We start from the raw sequence: 20,828 nt of genomic DNA, 5'->3' as shown, positions 1-20,828 counted from the left end.
TTAGCTAACTCACTCCAGTTTACGTAGGATCTATCGCAATCTATCATGGATTATCTGATCGATGTCGGCTTTCTTCCTCGTGCGTGACGTCACTACAGACTTGCTATTGCTTGCTATTGAGTGGGAGGTGGAAAGATTCACTGGGAGTTCTTTGTTGCTTTAATGTAGAGTATATTTGCTAGATTGCAATATAGGAAGGTTATATTTACAACTATATTTTACAATAGACTACTAACGTGTCATATGGTCTTGTGTAAAGATTTAACCAACGATTTTAACATAGATACAGTATCTATAGTAGTTATAATGTAAACTAATAATCCAAATATTATTAAGTATTGTATAAATTGCTTTGAATTATGTACGTGTGAGGCTATGTACCATTGAATAAACGTTTTTTCTTTCTTTCTTTCTTTCTTTCTTTCAAATATATCTTATCTAGAGTGGTTGTAGCAAGTGAAGAATCCTTTCAGAAACTAGTCGTAAAGTAAATTGGAAAATTTTTGTGAAAATTCTGTCAATTCGCTGCTTCACTGCTGCCAAATAACATTAAATTCAAATCATTATGTATACGGATTCTATAAAATATCCATTGAATTCCAGTCACAGGGCTTAACAGTAAGTATTTCAGCATTTTCATTTAGTATAATTTTATAAAATGCGTTATGTTGTCTAGACGTAATATACAATGAAGAGCTTTGAGATTTTTGTGTTCAACTTTGCCATGCAAACTAGTGTAATACTACTTTTATAATTTCAAGATCATCTGTTCTATGTTTTAAATAAGACAAAAACTATTGAATAGATATTCATATAATTACATATTAAATTAAGATCTGTATTTTGTTTTGAAAAAAATGATAATTTTAGACGTCTAGAAATTACAAGACTTTGAGCTTTTTAAAGTCCATTATGAACACAAATTATCATCCCTATACAGTCATAATAAATACAAGGACAGCGCTAGTCGTCCGCTAAACGGATGAATAAAATAAATTAGTCGTCCGATTACCGGATGAATAAAATAATTTAATCGTCCGATAACATCTATTTATCTATATAGTTAGGTTATCGGGGTTTCTTTAGAGAACTGTCGCACGTATTATAGGTTTTTTGTGGGGGGAGGAGGGCACACGTAGGTATTTGATTTTTTTTTGCGCGTCGACGGAGCCCCGCGAAGCGGGGCTCCTATTTCTGTGTAGTTTTTTTTAAAGAAACCTAACCTAACCTAACCTAACGGCTAACCTAACCTAAACTAGATTTTTTTTTGCGCGTCGACGGAGCCCCGCTTCGCAGGGCTCCTATTTCTGTATATTTTTTTTTTTTAAGAAACCTAACCTAACCTAACCTAACGGCTAACCTAACCTAACTTGATTTTTTTTGCGCGTCGACGGAGCCCCACTTCGCGGGGCTCCTATTTCTGTGTAGTTTTTTTTTAAGAAACCTAACCTAACCTAACCTAAAGGCTAACCTAACCTAAAACTAACCTAACGAATTGAGGGCGAATATCTCGGCCATTTTTGATTTTAGAGAAAAGTTGTTGCTATAAAACATGCTTATATTAGCGTTATCTTTACGATAAAACAATAATAAATAGGTGTTAAAATGACACCAACTCCATCAAAAGTCCTGCGCCCCCTTTGCTTTAGTCCAAGCTTTAGTGTTAAAAGGTTATCTAGTAATCCGAATAATCGGACGATTAAATTATTTTATTCATCCGGTAATCGGACGATTAAATTATTTTATTCATCCGGTAATCCGGTAAGCGAAGCGGGGCTCCGTCGACGCGCAAAAAAAAAATCAAATACCTACGTGTGCCCTCCTCCCCCCACAAAAAACCTATAATACGTGCGGCAGTTCTCTAAAGAAACCCCGATAACCTAACTATATAGATAAATAGATGTTATCGGACGATTAAATTATTTTATTCATCCGGTAATCGGACGACTAATTTATTTTATTCATCCGTTTAGCGGACGACTAGACACTTCGTAAATACAATAATTTATGCAATAACATTTCTCTGAACTTGTTTAAATACACACGATTTTTCAAACTAGATTCGCAATACGAGCTCAGTGACGTCATCAATCAAAACCCTTTGGCTGAAGCGTTCTATTCAATAAAGTTGGAATCCCGGGTGACAAGTTAAGCCCTTCGAACCGCTCTCGACCATCCATCTTCTAAATAGTATGATATAACTGTCACTTGAACTTTATCTGTTCGCGTTTTGTGTGAGAAACGTATTTAAACAATTATTCATAAGATACATTTTTTTCGGTACATCTCGAGAAAAAGTAGCCTATATGTTGATATTTTATCTTCTTAATCTGCAAAAGATACAATTAATATTAGTTCAATAGCAAGACAGAGAAAACAGACTTTTAAAAAGTTTGTGTAATTGATGAAATACAGTTAGTGGTACAGAATAAGTTTCAGTTTATTACAGATTTTATTATACCTAGGGCCGATTTTTCAATGCTTGGATAAAACTTTCCGTCCAATAAAGTATTACACGATAATATTAAAATGTCACGTACCTAAACTGTCAAATACGGGCAATTAGAATACGTTTTTAAAATGGTAGTTTTATACATTATTCGACGAATAAGTTTTATCCAAGCATTGAAAAATCGGCCCCTAAAGTTATGTACTTTTTGTTTTGTAATGCAGTAGTAGGTATCAATTGAACCTTTTCTGTATTACGTAGCTTTATATTATATCCCATTTTCATCAATCCTGAGCTATTCTGAAGGAAAATCAATGCTATTGGTGGTTATAGATAATACTTTATAAGATAAAGCCTATTCGTGTACTAACTGCGAAGCAGAAATTAGGTGTATAATTGTTATTTGGAAAAATTTAAGCATTTGTTTCAATGAAAGTTATTTTTAACATTATTTTTATGTAGAAAAAAAATTATCCCCACCCATAGCCTAAGAGTTAGAGAAGTTTCAAATGTACATTTTTCCATTTCGCAAATATGTCGCTAACAGAAGTTTTATTACGTCACGAATTTCCCTCGCATGTGGAACACAACAGTGTGGGGAATGTAAACTTTTACGAGACTTACAAAGTATGTTTAATGGATGCTTTCAAAGAACTATCATTATTTTTTAGCCTTTAAGGTCAAAGTTATTGTATGAGGAAAACAAGGCTTAAGTGTAAGTATGGGTATAGTACTATATTAAATTTTGAGTTAACAGAAAATCGTATAATAATAGGAAAATATTGTTATTCTATAATAGAAAGATTATTTTCTGTTTTAAAATGTTTGATATCTAAGCAAGTTATCAGGTGTTATCAGTTCTTAAACTGAGACTTTCTTAAACTCCTAGAGCATCTAAAAACATAATACTTAACTACAATCAGTCCATCCATAAACTCTGTGCAAATATCCCACAATCAAACAAAAGAAAATTCAAAAAAACCATTTTCTAAACATTTTCATCGTGCATATCCAGTTATAATACTTGTATAGAAATAAGCTTAATCCACCAAAACGTGAAAGTAAATCTCACAAATACTTAATGTATTTGTGAGATTTACCTAGCACAGTGGGTCTGTGTATCATTGGACTAAGAGGTATTATGTCCCACCTGCTTCTAGCCTTTGCCTTATAATGAAAGCTCCGGTATGTATTTTAACCGATTTCGACAAAGAAATACGACGTATGTTTGTAAGATTATTGTAACTGATATATAGACACGATTTTTTAAATTACTTTTAAGAAATTATTCTAAATCTGCTTTAATTTTGGGAACAGTGACAGTTTCATCAAAATCGGGACGGTTGCTTAAAACATGTACATACAAAAATCTGATATTATACCGCTATGTATTAGAATTACATTTATTACATCGAATTGATATTATTATTTAGTAACTAATACATTTTGTAATTCTAAACAACCTCGTGACTAAGCTCGGTGTAAAATATACATTTCTAGACGGCTCCTTCATACACTCAAAGATTTCAAAACCCAATACAAAAATAAATGTTCCACTTTTAACAAAACACCCTGTATAATAGAGGTCAGACAGATAAGTTTAGCAGTGAAATGTCAAAAGCAACCGCTCCGCAGACACTGAGAAATGGCGGAAGATTTTTCTGGCAATATCGCGGAGCGTCGGGAGTGACTGGAGTCAGGATAAAGGAACAAAATGGAACTCAACCGCATTTTGTCTTGCATTTTGGAGGGCTCTTAATGATCGCTTAATGGGTACTTGACTTGTACGGTGATTACTGAATTGAAGGAATGTGATGTTCTACGAACTTTTAAATGTTGAACTGTAGCTTTAGCGACTTATGTAGGTACCTAAAGTTTGTGGTAACTATGTTATATAGTGATGATTTAACAATATATATCTCGCATTGTAAACATACATGAATGTTTTTGCAAAGTTTGCTTTCTGTAATCGCATTAAACATATATGTACTTTGAACAGTTGAACTTACTACCTTCTATCTCAAATGGTATAGTAACTAAAAATTATGATGTTATTAAATTTAGACATGCAGAACAGAAGAATAAAAATAATGGTCTTAAATAAATTTCACTGTGATAGCTCAACAAACAGGCGCAAAGTTAGAACTTTTATCATTCGAGCGCCAGAACATTCTAGAATCCCGTCTAATGAAGAAACGGCGCCTAACAACAACGCACACTTGACCACAATATCACCAATACGTGCTATGACGTCATTAGCCATTAGAGCCAACGATATAACTCATAACGTGGCGCCGTCTTTATTACAGAGATTATTGCTTCCTATATATTGACTTGGAGTAAAACGTATGTTACCATGGTACCTATATTAAAAATTAGGTAAAAACACGCTTTGGATTCAATATTTCAGTATTAATAATTCGTGAATGATTAAATCTTCAATAATAGGTAAGTAATTCCTTCAGTCTATAGGTAAAACTTCTAAACATCGTTTAAAACTAAAGAACAATATAATAATTAGTACAGAACCCGCATACCACAAACTTTGCTCAAGTTTGTAAATATTTTTTTAAGTTTCGCCTGTTTTTACAAAGTAATGTGCGTTTTACGAGGTTCGTTATTGCCTTATCTCATACATACACGAGCCTCTGCTGTTTTACAGGATGTATAATGAATTTTTTATATTTATTTGAATGAAGGAATTTTATGAAGATGAATATACTTTTAAGTGCTCGTATTTCAGCACGTGTTCTTTATATGCGAAGCTGTAATAATTTTATGGTTGTTTTTAGGGATCTGAGGGAGAATGGTGTGAGCAGTGATTTTAAGTGTTAAGTTAGAGGCGTATTTGTACATAATATTGAACTTGGACTGTGGGTTTTACATCGTTGATGAAATAAAAAAAATGTAAGTAATGTAATTTAAAACTTGGTTTGCTTATGGTCTGCAATAATCACACAGAAAAATAAATCCGCAGAGGTAGTTGGTTAGGTAAAATGATGAGCAACACTTTGTAGAGCAATTTATATGATTATTATGTTTACTTTTCATTTTACAGTGTGAATATCAAACATCTCATTAGTAAATAAATCTGTATGCTTTGTGTTATATGAATTATCAGATAAATCATAATATCCATGACAAATACATTCGGGATTCGAAGCTTAACTCTGTACACAGTACATTATGTAACGCTTTGTATAGGATTAATAAACTATTAGCATATCTATACCTATAGTATTATAAAGAGCTCTAGGTATTAATCCGGTTTTAATCTATAATATTGTTGAGTTTTGACTAGTTTAACTGACGAAGAATGATCATGGAGGTGTTCATTCGTGGTTATTGTATTGTATCTGTTCACTACATAGTATAAAACAAAGTCGCTTTCTCTGTCCCTATGTACCTTTGTATGCTTAAATCTTTAAAACTACGCAATTGATGTGTTTTTTTTTATAGATAGAGTGATTCTCGAGGAAGGTTTAAGTATATAATTTATAAGTTTTAGACAAGGCGGGCGGCGTAGCCGCGGCAGGAAAGCTTATATACGCTATAACGCTTTTTTCACTCGTATTATAGAAGAGAATATACACACAACCAAGGCGCATATCAACAAGGCCTTGGGTTATGATGGACTCTCAATGTGCAGTCAACTATCCACAAAACTTCAACGTGTTCCATCGAGCTTTCAGGGGCCTAGGCCAATACTGACAAATATGAGAATTCATTTACTTTCTACGACTACTTTCCAACACAGTATGTATTTCACAATAATGTATAGCTGAATTGGCCAATCAGTGCGTAATCTACTAAGTACTAAGTGACATATCACACTAGCGGATTGCGAGCGGTTTCAAAGCGGAGCGGGTGCGCAACGAATACGTTGCGGGCGCGCAACGAACACGCCGCGGATGCGCAGCGAACACGTCGCGGACGCGCAACGATTTCGCTGCGAATAGAAGCGTCGACGCCATTTTGTATACTCTCGCACAAAAGCCAGCTCTTCCGCCTTGCCTAACTTCCATTCAATATTTCCATCGTTTCTGTAGCACTCAATTTTTTAACCGTACTGTGGAAATGCACTTACTTAACTAAAGATGTAATAGTAACAACTGGAGTTGTTAAAAAAGGTGCTATAAAATTGAATTACTAGGACTAGTGAGTTGCTGGTTGCTTGATAAAATTTTCTACTCACTGCTACCTATTTACCTAATAATAAGATAGACCTGTTTTAGTTAAGGAGCTTTAACATTTATTTCACTAATGAACTTTCTTTATGAGCAATTAAGTTATCTGATTGCATTTCGACCAAGATTTAATGGATAAAAAAATACCCTAAACATTAACATGTTATGAAACTCGTAAAAAATAATGATCTCATAATCATTATACTATCACAAGTTTTAAGTAACAACCAGCACGGATTCCATTTTGTTAATGAGTGTACATGACTGCGACGTAAACGTTGCGCATCTGCCACGCGTCCGAAACGAATTCGCTGCGCAACCGCGGCGTGTTCGTTGCGCGCCCGCAACGTATTCGTTGCGCACCCGCTCCGCTTTGAAACCGCTCGCAATCCGCTAGTGTGATATGTCACTAAGGTTGGGACGGAGATTTTCTAACTTCTACGATCCTGTATGATTTAAGTAAGAGCAATAGTCATACAGTTGGTAACAAACATAACCTAATATTTACCCTCATCAAATGCTGTGGGAGATGGCGATTACAGTCTTAGTGACATATCACACTAGCGGATTGCGAGCGGTTTCAAAGCGGAGCGGGTGCGCAACGAATACGTTGCGGGCGCGCAACGAACACGCCGCGGTTGCGCAGCGAATTCGTTTCGGACGCGTGGCAGATGCGCAACGTTTACGTCGCAGTCATGTACACTCATTAACAAAATGGAATCCGTGCTGGTTGTTACTTAAAACTTGTGATAGTATAATGATTATGAGATCATTATTTTTTACGAGTTTCATAACATGTTAATGTTTAGGGTATTTTTTTATCCATTAAATCTTGGTCGAAATGCAATCAGATAACTTAATTGCTCATAAAGAAAGTTCATTAGTGAAATAAATGTTAAAGCTCCTTAACTAAAACAGGTCTATCTTATTATTAGGTAAATAGGTAGCAGTGAGTAGAAAATTTTATCAAGCAACCAGCAACTCACTAGTCCTAGTAATTCAATTTTATAGCACCTTTTTTAACAACTCCAGTTGTTACTATTACATCTTTAGTTAAGTAAGTGCATTTCCACAGTACGGTTAAAAAATTGAGTGCTACAGAAACGATGGAAATATTGAATGGAAGTTAGGCAAGGCGGAAGAGCTGGCTTTTGTGCGAGAGTATACAAAATGGCGTCGACGCTTCTATTCGCAGCGAAATCGTTGCGCGTCCGCGACGTGTTCGCTGCGCATCCGCGGCGTGTTCGTTGCGCGCCCGCAACGTATTCGTTGCGCACCCGCTCCGCTTTGAAACCGCTCGCAATCCGCTAGTGTGATATGTCACTTAGCCGCATTGGAAGGCTAATCGGCTTAGCCTAGCGCGGGTTCGATGCCAATCCGATTTGCGGTCACTGACCTCGATGTATAATCATCGTTGGTTATCAGAGTTGTGAAAACTTCATAGCGAATATGAGACATGATCGTAGTTAGACGATTTAAAGCTTCTGTTGATATGTGTCGATACAGTGGTATCGATTACTAGTAAGTAGTCAGTAATAAGAATAAGTAGTAGTTGAACTAGTAATAATAATTTATTGTCACGAGGATAACAAAGATGGCTAAAATTAAGAGTTTTTCTTTGTTCTGATGCTATCATTTACGTGTAACTTTTCTTCTTTTAGGTTCAATATTTCTCTAAACCACTCTATATGTATAACAAAAAACAGTTGAGTTAGCCTTGTTAAAACCATTGTAGGATACATAATATATATACTATAAATCTCGTGTCACAATGTTTGTCCTCAATGGACTCCTAAACAACTTAACCGATTATAATAAAATTCGCACACCATGTGCAGTTCGAGCCAACTTGAGAGATAGGATAGTTTAAACATGTAGGTACCACGGGCGAAGCCGCGGCGGACCGCTAGTGTTCTATACGAATAGGTATACTACTATAAGCATAATATAACTCATAAGCCTTCACCACGACTTAATAAAACTGAAATATACAGCGGCTTGTTTCAGAAAACATAAAAATCCGTTGAGCTTTTAGAAAGCACGGATAATCTCGATTTATCTCTTCAAGATACAATTTTCTGCAAGCTGGCCTTTTGCAATATTCCATTAAAATCATTTTACCAGTGAACTAGAGTGAAGCAATATATGCAGTTAAAATATATTGCGTTTTTAATTACACTGTCATGTGTGCTTAATAAAGTACTTTCAATGCAATGTATAGGTATTGTTTGATATCGGTTGGATAGATTTGTTTACATCACATTATTACTATCGTGACATAGGTCTACGTACATGACATACATCTATGTGTTTTATCTATTTATCTATGTGTTTTGTAAATAAAGTAAATAGTTACTAAAAATGTACATGTATTTTTTAAATAGTTACGATTAATTGAAGATTTAATTCAAAACGAGTGTATCACGGTGTAATTAACTGAAATCCGACATATAGGTACTTGAATCTGTCAATTTTATGTAGCGTGTGCAATTAAACTAATGATAACGCGTAATTTTTGGGAAAATTTCATCATTCGGCATCATACACAAAATTTTAAGTTGAAATGAAAAAATAGGCTTTTATAACTACATATTTATTATCTACATTACTAGCATAGTTCTCTTTATACTATGTAAGAAGTAGGTATATAGTTTAGTTGGTATATAATAAGAAAGAGGTTTTTCAATAACAATTGTAGGGAGTAAATTTATATATAACTAGCGGTCCGCCCCGGCTTCGCCCGTGGTACATATGAAAAATAGATGTTGGCCGATTCTCAGACTTACCCGATATGCACAGAAAATTTCATGGGAATCGGTCCACCCGTTTCGGAGGAGTATGCAGACTAACATTGTGACACGAGAATTTTATATATAAGATATTTTGATTTGTGTTGTATCTATTTAGTAGGTAGGAATGCATAAAAGCAAATATGTAGTCTAAATATTGGTCCATGGTCTAAGGTAAGCATTCTTGTTCAATCCAAGCAGAGAGAAAAGCCTCGCCCACTTATCTACTCAGTTGTTTCGATTCATTAGTACACTAATATTTTGTTTATTAACGAACTTTTCTTAAACAAGAAAGTTTAAATAAAAGATTTAACATTTCATAAAATCGAACGCCTTTGTAAAAAACTGTTAAAGCGATTTTATTAAAATTTGTCTACAAAAACTGTAACTACCTAAAATCAAGCACACAAGGTAGTATTTAAGGTACTTAAGTATCTTATAACTATTTATTGTCGTGGTGGTTGAAGATATATAATTGCTACCATGTTTGTACAAACTACATTGCAGTTGCATTAGAATTTGTTTCACGTCTCCGGGTTATTACTCAGTAAGGCTACCACAGTACCACATAATTAAAGCTCACAACTAAGTTGAGTTATTTCTGTTTCTTTTTATTTACTTAGTATAATTTAAATATATGGTGGATTATATATAGCACTAGCTTGCCGCCCGCGGCTTTGCCCGCGTTTTCAAAGATAAATCCGCATAGTTCCCGTTCCCGTAGGATTTCCGGGATAAATCCTATCCTATGTGTTAATCCAAGTTACCCTCTATATGAGTGCTAAATTTAATTGTAATCGGTTCAGTAGTATTTGCGTGAAAGAGTAACAAACACACACATACACATCCATCCTCATAAACTTTCGCATTTATAATATTAGTAGGATAGGATGTTCTAGATTGCGGTCCGCAGCTTCGTCCGCGTGATCTAAAATTATTTTTTTATAAACTAAAATCCTCGAATCACGTTACCCATTAGTGAAAACAGAATGAAAATCGCTGCAGTAGTTTTCGAGTTTATGGCAAACAGATAGACATACAGACGCAACGGATGACTTAATTTTATAATATGTAGTTTTTTTTCTTATTAGTTGTTATAATCTTATTCTTTGTTGTAAATAAATCACCTTTTATAAATTAATATGAATCACCTATGTGAATCACATTCTTAAAGGTCAAATAATAATTTGTACATATATGATTGATGCTTCTATAAAAGCGATGGATGGATTTCAGCAAGTAGGGTATAAAAAGTTGAAGGTAAATAAAAGTTTCTTAAGATAAAATATTTCAATATTATGGTTTAGTATGGAATTTCTTTTACAACCGTGTTATATATAAAAAAAAAACTATCGGTTTTTTAGTAAAGTATAATCAAATGGCTCGTATGTGAAGAAGCCTTTAATAAAGTTATCTGCTGGAAGCGTAATTCAAAACAATTTATCAAAGGCTCACACTCCCTAATTAACTTTTAACGAACGCTTTGATACAAAAAGCTCAGCTTTTATCGAAGATAATGATTTAAGGGAAAACGCGTATATTGTATACATCGTGGTAACCCGAAGCCTCACAAATTCCGCACGATTTTATGAAATGTAAATTAATTTTGGTTAAAATTTATATGAAATTGTGTGTGATGCTAACAATACAAGATTAGACTAAATTTATGTAAATATTTTAATGCTTGTCTGTTTTATTTGAACTAATTAACAGCTGATACAACATGGAAAGAAATGATCCTAGTCATTTCTTTACATGTTTTATACAATATATACGTAAGGCTGTAACCATAGAATAAGTATATCATTCTATCCAACCATCTTTCATTATTTACTCCGGAGACTACTATAAAACATCCATCGATCAGTGAAATAGAAGTGAAGTGCATAAGGTTTTTAAATAAAAATCAAAGTAACAATGTAATGCCTTCATTCGTAAAAATAACCATATATGTATATAAACTATAATCCAGCAAATAAAATCAGTTTTATTACAGAACTCACGAACTGTATTAGATATTTGAAGCCAGTAATGTATAGCACATATATACCTAATATATCAATTACTACTAAAGGTGTGTTGAGAAAGAAAGAAAACACGTTTTATACAACAAATAAATATATTTTCCATTAAGTCCATGTATAAATTTTTAAAATTACTTTTAAATAACATTCATGACAACAATATCTCAATAAGTTATTACGCAATATTTTGTGGAAGTTGAAAAATTGAAATCACAATGTTCCTTTATAATTATTATTAATCATATATAATTAATAATACAATGGGAAGTATTTATACGTTCTATATAATCAAATTCATTAATATGTGTATACGGTATACAATATTTATATTTTAATAATAATTTGAGTACATAGGTACTTCGACTATATTATTCGCTCAGTTATAATTGCAGATAAAAACCCTTATTATAAATTTAAGAATTGTTATTCACAATTATTAATAATTATTTACAAAAAAGATGGTCGGTGTGGCGAGTTTCATACAATTAATCGCTTAAAATCTAAAAGAAAAGAAACATTTAAAATGGATAATAATATACTTAAACTTATACTAAAACATCGACAATGGTCCACATGACAATTTACAAAAAGAGCACAAAAAATATAAATAGTACATAATTAAAAGACATAGCGCTATAGCTAGCTAGTATAATGCTTTATGAAGATTAATTAATGTGAAGTATTTTATAAACGAATACATATGATTTTGAATACTAAATTCTTATAGAAAAGTCTTGTCATCCCTAGGCAAACGAGAACACCTAGTATATTTTTTATTACAAATAAACATTCAAATATCCTTTATTCACTACCGTAACATTCCAATTCTATTTCCACGTCATAAATAAGTCATTTCTTAGCTAAATAAATAAATTTATTTTAGTAGCCAAATGTTTTATTAAATGTAAAATATAACAAAGTGTAAATAAATCTAAAGTGTGGTGGAGGAACACTTACAGGTATAAAACTTCCCGCTATTTAATTACAAATCTTTCTATCTGTAGCCGTTCGCTAAAAAAAAGTACAGGCTTGACATTTTTAGGGGCTAATATTCTAGTAAACTTCAAATATAAAAACGTGGTTACAATTTTATAAAGGTTGTGCGCTTTGGTTTGCGTGTAAATGGTTGAGGACGTTTGTAATAGTGGAACATTCCCATAAAATTAACAAAAATATAAAGAAACACGATCTCTATTTTCAACACAGCTTATTTGTTTAATAAATTTCCATAAACATTTTATATAATTCCTTGGCGTATAGCAAGTGGAAATCGTTATAATATTCAAATTAACTATATTATTATAATTTGCAAAATAATATTTTATAATGTAAACCTTTTAATAAATATAATACTTTATAATATACTAAACCTTTCAAAGGATATAATTGCGATGTATAACATGCATAATATGTTTACTAAGATTACATATACATATACAAATAAAAATAAAATATTTTTATTGATGACGAGAGCTGTTTAGACAGACATGTTTATTTGCGCTTTCTTTTATTATAATATCTGTACTTTTACCAAAAATGGCCAGCTTTTTAACTTATTCACAGCTATGAAGATCATTGAATATTAAATTCTCTAAAAAATTAACAACAGCCGTTATGAAGTAAAGTAATTGCGCATTGCGTCGACTCATAATACACGATAATATAAAAGTTTAATTCCGACCTATTTTCATATTTAAATAAAACATATTCATCTTTATATTGTATCATAAAAGGCTCGCAAGCTGCCCGAAATTAAGCAATATTTTAATTTTAAACATACAAATAACGCATCGCTAATTTTAAAGATTAAAATTTATAGGAATTTAATTGGCACTTCTTAATTATTATAAATGAATACGTAGCTTATTTTTTAACATAAGCTAATGCGTATGGATTACGGAATAGGAAATAATGGCACAATTAGTAAATAATATTTTTTATTTATAAATATATCCTAAGCTTTGTACCTATGTGTTTATCGTGGAATAAACGTTTCTTTCCTGCATTCTAGTCCCTAATGCAATTTACATTAAATTAAAACCATAATATTATTTGGTTATAGTATAACGTTTATTCTGCTATTTGGCTTGTAGCATTATATGCTTTAAGTCTTCAAAACAACGCAAAAGCTAAAAATCGTATCCTATCCCAAAATCCTCATTTTTTTCTCTAGTATATTTTTATCATTCCGCTAAGGAAAGAGTTAATAATAATACAAATTAATAATTATGTAAATTGTTCACGTATATAACGTAATTACATGCTAATAATAAACTAGACACGTAATATTTACATCTAAATTGTATTTCAAAGCTAGGTATAAAGTTTGACTCAGAGTTCTAAGTATCTATATATTTTTAATTTGTGCTAAGGCTTTGGATACAGTTTACTCAATTAATAAACATATAATAAAAATGTATAAATACTTTTAAGTTTTGACAATTCCTTCTCATATTCTGGCACATATTATAAAATTATATTGCTAATAAAATAAAACGCTACTCTTCATTCTTTGGCTTGATACGTAGTAATAATATAAGCGGTTAACTATGCCTATGTAATATTTTAATTAAATATTACTATCTAAGGATTCCCTATTAGATACGACACAATGTAATTGCGATAATCTAATATATTATTGTTTGATATTAATTAAGTACAAAGATATAATGAAATATTTTGTTCAACAACAATAAACTGTCCAGGAAAACAATGTTATATTGAATTTTCCGAATACAACAATAATATGAAAAAATATGCGTTGTCAGATTGTAAAATAACATCTAACAAGAACTAGATTCTTCGAACTATAAAATTACAAATTATTATAAAAGTAAGCGTAACAATAATGAATTACTGTCAACAAAAGCTTAGTCGCTGATTCTTAAAATATATTAGACTACACAAATAATGATTCGATAGAGTCTGTTTATTATCTATGAATTTAAATCAATAGATTCATAGACATTCCAATTTCCGTTTTGTCTTTATATAGCAGTCATTAGATACTAGATTTAAAGATCGTTACGTATTGGCTACTTTTCTGTTTGAGTTACCAACAAATGAGTGTTAAGTGCAAAGCAAATGTACTTAGTATTTTTAGTCTCTACATTTTAATATTTACTTTTGATCAAGATCATGAAGTTGCCCTTTGATTTCTTAGAAAAATATAAAACTTGTTTTTATGTTCAATAGTTTGTGTATTAAAATGCTATCTAGTCCTAAAAATTATGGCTAAACTAATATAAATCAGGATTAATTAATTATTTTGAACTCTAAGGACGAACTATAAAGCATGCATGGTTACGGTTTTCATTTGTTGGTAATTCAAAGCCTTCGAATAAAAATTCAATTTAATGTTATAATCTCGGCTCCTCATTAATTATATCGATCTAAAATGTGCTGAACCGGTAGTTTATATTTAAATAATCTCTTTGGTCAAAACTTTTATAAATGATCAACTAGGGGATGCGACGATGGATGAAGCTCTTAAAATTATATGATACATATGCAAATACTTGAATTATGATGTGAATCGAGTGAAAACTAAGGTAATGATTGTAAAAAACCAGTACCAGATTTAGAGATTCTGAATTAACATTATTGTTCATTGACACATTTTTTTATTATTATATTCTATCTACGGTACTCGATGACCTTAAAGTTATAGAGTTATTTTGCTTGTAAAATGTATGAAAGTTTTGTTCAGTCACTGCCGGTGTGTTTTTAAAAATTTTAATGAACAATCGTATTGAATCTCTAAATCCATCACTGGTTAAGGATAATTAATGTATTCAGCTACATGAGGACCCTGTGTCAGTCGTGGACTGCGAGGCGTTCGCCACAGCCTCGGGATCGCTATCTAACAAATTTAGAATCTACGCTCTACGCACGTGTCGAGGCACAGCCTACTGCGTCACGATACCTTACAATAAGTAGTCGAAGAAATTACGCTAAAAGTTTGGCAGTTACCGTTGGTGATAGGCGAAGGGCTCGCCGGGCGCCGCTCGGTCCTCGCGCTCTGCACATATTGTACAGGCGCGGGGTGTCGTCACGCTAGGCCTAGGGACTCGCTAGGGGCCAGCGTGAGGGCCACGCCGGGGCGGAGGCGAGAAGGCACGGCGTTGGGGCAGCGGCGCGGGGCGGGCGCCGCCGCGCGGCATCAGAGCGGGAAGCAGCGCGCCCCGCGCCGCGGCTCGCTCGCCCCGCGCCGCCCGCGCGCCCCCCCGCCCGCACCCACGGGACTGGCCCCTGCCCCCGCCAACCCCTCCCCCGCGCTCTCCGCCTCGATCGGCGCCAGCTTCAACATCGAGGGGCGGCTCGCTATCCGCACCAGGGACGGCGTGGACGCCGGCCGCTCTGAACCATCTAAATCTATCCTACCTAGTGTAAGAGCTAACGCGTATTCGGAGCGTTCTATCACGCTCGGCACCTCATCAGCGGCTGTAGTTTCAGCCAGCGTGGAATCTGCGGCGGCGGACTCGGCCCGCTCTGAGTCCCCTTGCGCCGTGAGGTATTTGCGAGTGTCAGTTGACGATGGCGACGTGGTGGTGGTGACCGCCCGTCGCTCCGGGGTCGCAAACACCGAGTCAGACGCCCAGCTGCGAGACTCGGACGTCTGACGCATCGTGTCGTCCATACTGCGCTGGGAGGTGCGGCGACTGGCGCGAGGACTCTCATCGTCTATTGCGCGAAAGTCTAGATTGCTCAAATCGAACGGTCCACCGCGCTTATGAGAACCGTCCCGTTTGAACGACGGTCTGTGTGATGAAAAAGCCGCATCGTACAATTCACATATACTAGTCCGATCCGAATGCGGCTCTTCATATAACGTAAGATTACGCGTTTCAGTAGCGTCCGAAGGAGTTTCGTCACGATTAGATGTAACTTCACTGCGTTCAGAAATATCGAAAGTAAAACGCGCCTCAAATTTGTCTGGACTCAGCAACGGAGCTGATCGCGAACAATCTTCAGAACGTTGAGAGTGCACTTCTAACGGAATACGCATATTTGTCCTGCCCGGCGAAGTGTCATCTGAATCTGTCGAGCGATCGGAACGCGGAGTTTGGTAATTGTGCCGTCTAGCTAGAGCCGGCTGGGAACCGCACGGAATACGTCGACAGCAAGTCCTTTCATGTCTTACATCGGAACCACTGCTACCCGTAGATTTTGAATGCGGCGGGCGCCGCGGTCTGTATTCTTCTCTACCGTAAAGTGAAGTGAAATCTTCCGAACAGAACTTCTCGAATAGCTCCTGAGAACTGAGGCGCGTCGAGCCAGTCGCATTGTAGAACGCTTCAGTGGGCGACCTGTCGACTCGCTCGTACAGCGCGCTGGAGCTGGCGCGTTTCGTTCTGTCGATGAGCCCCAGCTTGTATATCTTGGGCAGGCGGCGCTCGAACACGCCCTGCGAGTGGGCGCGCGCGGGGCCGCACGGGGGCGCGTCGCGCTCGAGCACGCGGTCGGCGGAGGCGCCGCGGGGGCGCGCGGGGTCGGGCGGAGAGGCGAGCTCCGGTTCGTACTCGCGGGGCGCGGGCGCGGCGCACTCGCACTCGGGGTCGCTGGCGTCGCCCTCGTCGAAGGAGGGCGCGCGCGGGCCGCGGCCGAACACGCGGCGGCGCTCGTCCGCGCTGTCGTCGGGCTCGAGGCGCAGCGAGCGGCGCAGCGGCGGGCGCGCGCGGGGCGGCGGCGCGGGGGGCGGGGCGCGCGGCCGCTCCAGCGAGAGCCCGCGGCGGGCGCGCGCGCGCGGCGGGCTGCGCTCCTCCGGCGTGGCGGGCAGCGCCGGCCCGCGCCCGAACTCTATGAACCAGAGCTCGTCCTTCAGCTCGCACTCTCACTTCTTCTCGTTCATGTCCTTGTTTAAATAGTGCAGCACGTAGTGCAGCACGAGGTCGTAGCAGTATTTGTATTCCGTCTGTAGAAGATAAATGTTTTTATTCTACGGAAACAGATAACATACATTTCAAAACTGTTCCTTTCAAAGCCTAACTTCAAAATGAAAATTAATTCATATATCCAAAATGAAAAGAAGTTTCAATCTTGACTAAACTGTTTATTCAAACCACACCACATATTTTCAGATATACGTCCCTGTCTCTCAACATTACCATGTTCTCGACGAGCTGCGGCCGGTGCCTGCGCACGGTCTTAACAGCTTGGAACACGTCGACTTCGCCGTGCTGTATCACCTGCTCGATGCACGCGTTCGCCGCACAGTACACGCCGGCGCGGCTGCGACCGTCCCTGTGAAAACAATGCTTGTAATGTATAATGTTCTACTTTTAATTTGAAATGTAAGATAGTTTTAATAATCACGATGTATGTGTTTAATAAAAAACAAAATTTAAAATTAAAAAGCAAAATTTTATCATTTTCATTTACTTTTACGACTAAAAATAATCTATTGACATCACTTCATATAAAAATACGACAAGTCGTTTAGGCTCTAGGATGCTGCAAAGAAATATTCGACCAGTGAGTTGGTGGACGATGCCATCTTGTGGCCCATCAGCCAGCACGTCAGTTGGAACAGTTGTACTATTAACAATTCTGAATTATACTTACGGCGACACCACACACACGGGCCCGTAGTCAGTCCGCTGCCGCCAGCGCTCCACCATGTTCATGAGCTCGACCAGCGAGTTGGTGGACGATGGCACCTTGTGGCCCATCGGCCAGCACGTCAGTTGGAAGAGTTGCACTGTCTTTGGTGGTGCTTTCACTCCCGCCATCAGCTCCGTTAGGGATACGATCTGTTTGTATTGGGGAGTTTTATTATCATAAAATATTTTTTTTGTCGATATATATTATCTTTGAGGCTTTCAGAAATGTAATTTAAAAGTGGTAGTTTGTCTGTGTCGGTCCTAAGTGCTTTAGAATGTCTTTGGTGATGCCTTTTCTGCTGTTATTAGATAAAATATGAAGATAATTGACAAGATTGGAACGAGACAAGAAGTAACGAGAGGATGTAAATTTTGACCATCGCGTTGGCCTTGTATTATACTGTTAAAGATTCTTTATATGTATTATGTAATGAAAATAAATGATGGATTCGGATTTAGATGAAGAAAAACAAGAAGAGTAATTGTACAAAGCCGACGAAATAAATGGTGGAAACTTTTCAGCAGAGTACAATACTAATAATTCTAAGGCATATTCCGACCATCTATCAAATTCAGAGACGTGTGTAGCATCAATTTTCATCATTTTTCATCACTTTTTCTACTCATTTTATCAATGAAATATTTTTAAAGCAACTATTGAGTAAATGGAATTTAATTTGATTTAAAAAACATATGATATAATTATTTAGATAATGTTAGAGCCAAGAAAAAAATGTGTGGCAGGATAATATGTACGTAGTACATATTATCTCTATGGCTTTAGGCTTTAGTTTAGCTCGAATAATAAGAAATAATCGAGTGTGATAACTGTTCAAGACTGTATCAAATTGGACTTGTGTTTACTATGTATGGAATAATTATTTACTCTAACCACGGATAGCAATTTCCAAAGAGAAGAGCTGAAAAGGTACTCTGTAGGTTCCTTTTCCTTATAAATCATATAAATTGTGATATAAATTTATACACGTTAAAAAATAAACATACCTAAACAACTTTAACTAACCTTCTTATTAATCCTGAAAATCCACGTTTTAATGTTCGTATAATGGTTGTGCGAAACGTGATCTATTGTGAACACGGGCCCGTATTTCTTGGAGTGGCGCCCTTCTGGCCAGAAAGGCGGGAATTGTTGCTGAAACGAAAACAATCCGTGAGCCGAAGTTACTTGATAAATGATGGCGCAAGTTATTGACCTCATCAATTTTCGTCTTAATAAAATGTGAAGGTCATCAGGACAGTGGGTTCATTGTCTGGATGTAGTACTGTAATACCTTTAGTAGTTAACTCTAGCGACTTTAATATTAAGGAAAATAGAGACAATTATTATTATTTTTAAAAAAATACAAAATAAACTTTACGTGACAATATTTGTGTATTGAATAACATAATGCAAGTTTGATATTGAAATATCTAGAAAATCCTTTTACTAATCGATTCATTGGACAATATCCCCTTATTTTCATTAATGTAGAGTCATCATACAAAAATAAGCCAAACAAACATCCAAAATAACCTGAAAAAGACCTAAACATTATATATAAATACAGTACAAAAAGCTACAAAACTTACCGAGTTTTTAGGTGGAACACAGAGCACGACTACCGCCGCGCACTCGTAGTCGTACACGAGGGACCAGAACTCGCCTTGAGTCCGAATTAACGGCCACTCTGTCACTATGTATTCTCGAGGTTTTGTGTAACCCTGGAGTTTCATTTGGTTAAGGATTATAGGGTAAAAACAAGAAATAATTATGTTTAAATGATAATTACAATCTTTTAAGGAATTATACAACAAATATGCAAAATTATTAAGAGTATAACAAGTACATTAGTTGCTTTCTGTTGACTGTTTTGCTGGAGTTCTTTATCATATTTATAAGAGTAAAAATGGAATATTCCTTCATCCTTATCAAATTTTTTACTTTGCGGAAGAAATAAAAAATTTAAATATACAAAAAAGGGAATTCTTCGAATGCAGTTTTATCTGGATTTATTCCTTGTAATTTTTTATCCACAATATTAAGAGTATACTTATCCCCCAGGTAGCATTATAAAATTCCACCATGATACAAAAATTACCTTCGAGTTCCAAGACCATACTTATGTATGGTCTTGGTAATGTAATTTATCCTGACATAATAATATTAAATCCTTTTACAAATATTATTATTTATTATACCTATACAGGGTGTCCCAAAAAGTAGTGATGAACGGAAATTCTTTTTTTTATTCCATTCGAAGATCTAACGAAAGTAAATATTACCATACTGAACTAAATATTACCATACATTTTATTATTAATTTCCATATTATTTTTTTTTGTATCAAATTTATTTATATTAATTTCAATAATTCTCTCAAAAAATCTATCTTTCAGCTTAGCAAACCTGCCTGAAAATCTCCGTGTGAAAATCTCTGTGTGAAAATCTCTATGTGAAAATCTCCATGTGAAAATCTCCGTGTGAAAATCTCCGTGTGACAATCTTCGTGTGAAAATCTCTGTGTGAAAATCACTGTGTGAAAATCTATGTGTGTACATCTCTGTGTGAAAATCTCTGTGTGAAAATCTCCGTGTGAAAATCTCCGTGTGAAAAATGAAAATCTATGTGTGAAAATCTCTGTGTGAAAATCTCGCACACGGAGATTTTCACACAGAGATTTTTACACGGAGATTTTCAGGCAGGTTTGCTAAGCTGAAAGATAGATTTTTTTGAGAGAATTATTGAAATTAATATACCTAAATAAATTTGATACAAA

The 20,828-nt window shown here is 35.5% G+C and overlaps 1 protein-coding gene across 1 annotated transcript in view; it reads right to left on the bottom strand.

Annotated features, from left to right (window-relative positions):
• Positions 1-17,218: 17,218 nt before the first annotated feature.
• Positions 17,219-20,828, bottom strand: part of Ptp36E (protein tyrosine phosphatase 36E) — a 158,685-nt gene continuing 155,075 nt past the window's right edge. The window contains exons 13-17 of the mRNA XM_089705177.1: positions 19,642-19,773; positions 19,076-19,204; positions 18,014-18,201; positions 17,557-17,692; positions 17,219-17,363 (exon numbers count right to left, since the gene is read on the bottom strand). Coding sequence (XP_089561303.1) covers positions 17,283-17,363; positions 17,557-17,692; positions 18,014-18,201; positions 19,076-19,204; positions 19,642-19,773 — 666 coding nt within the window. The 3' untranslated portion in view covers positions 17,219-17,282. The remainder of the gene's footprint in view (positions 17,364-17,556; positions 17,693-18,013; positions 18,202-19,075; positions 19,205-19,641; positions 19,774-20,828) is intronic.

Source organism: Colias philodice, chromosome 16, assembly GCF_061535455.1.
Source record: "Colias philodice isolate Cphi_HAF_F1 chromosome 16, ilColPhil1 Martin Lab GWU primary, whole genome shotgun sequence".
NCBI classification, from domain to species: domain Eukaryota; kingdom Metazoa; phylum Arthropoda; class Insecta; order Lepidoptera; family Pieridae; genus Colias; species Colias philodice.
The sequence above is the reverse complement of the archived record's forward strand: the minus strand, read 5'-3'. Positions and strand labels throughout refer to the sequence as shown.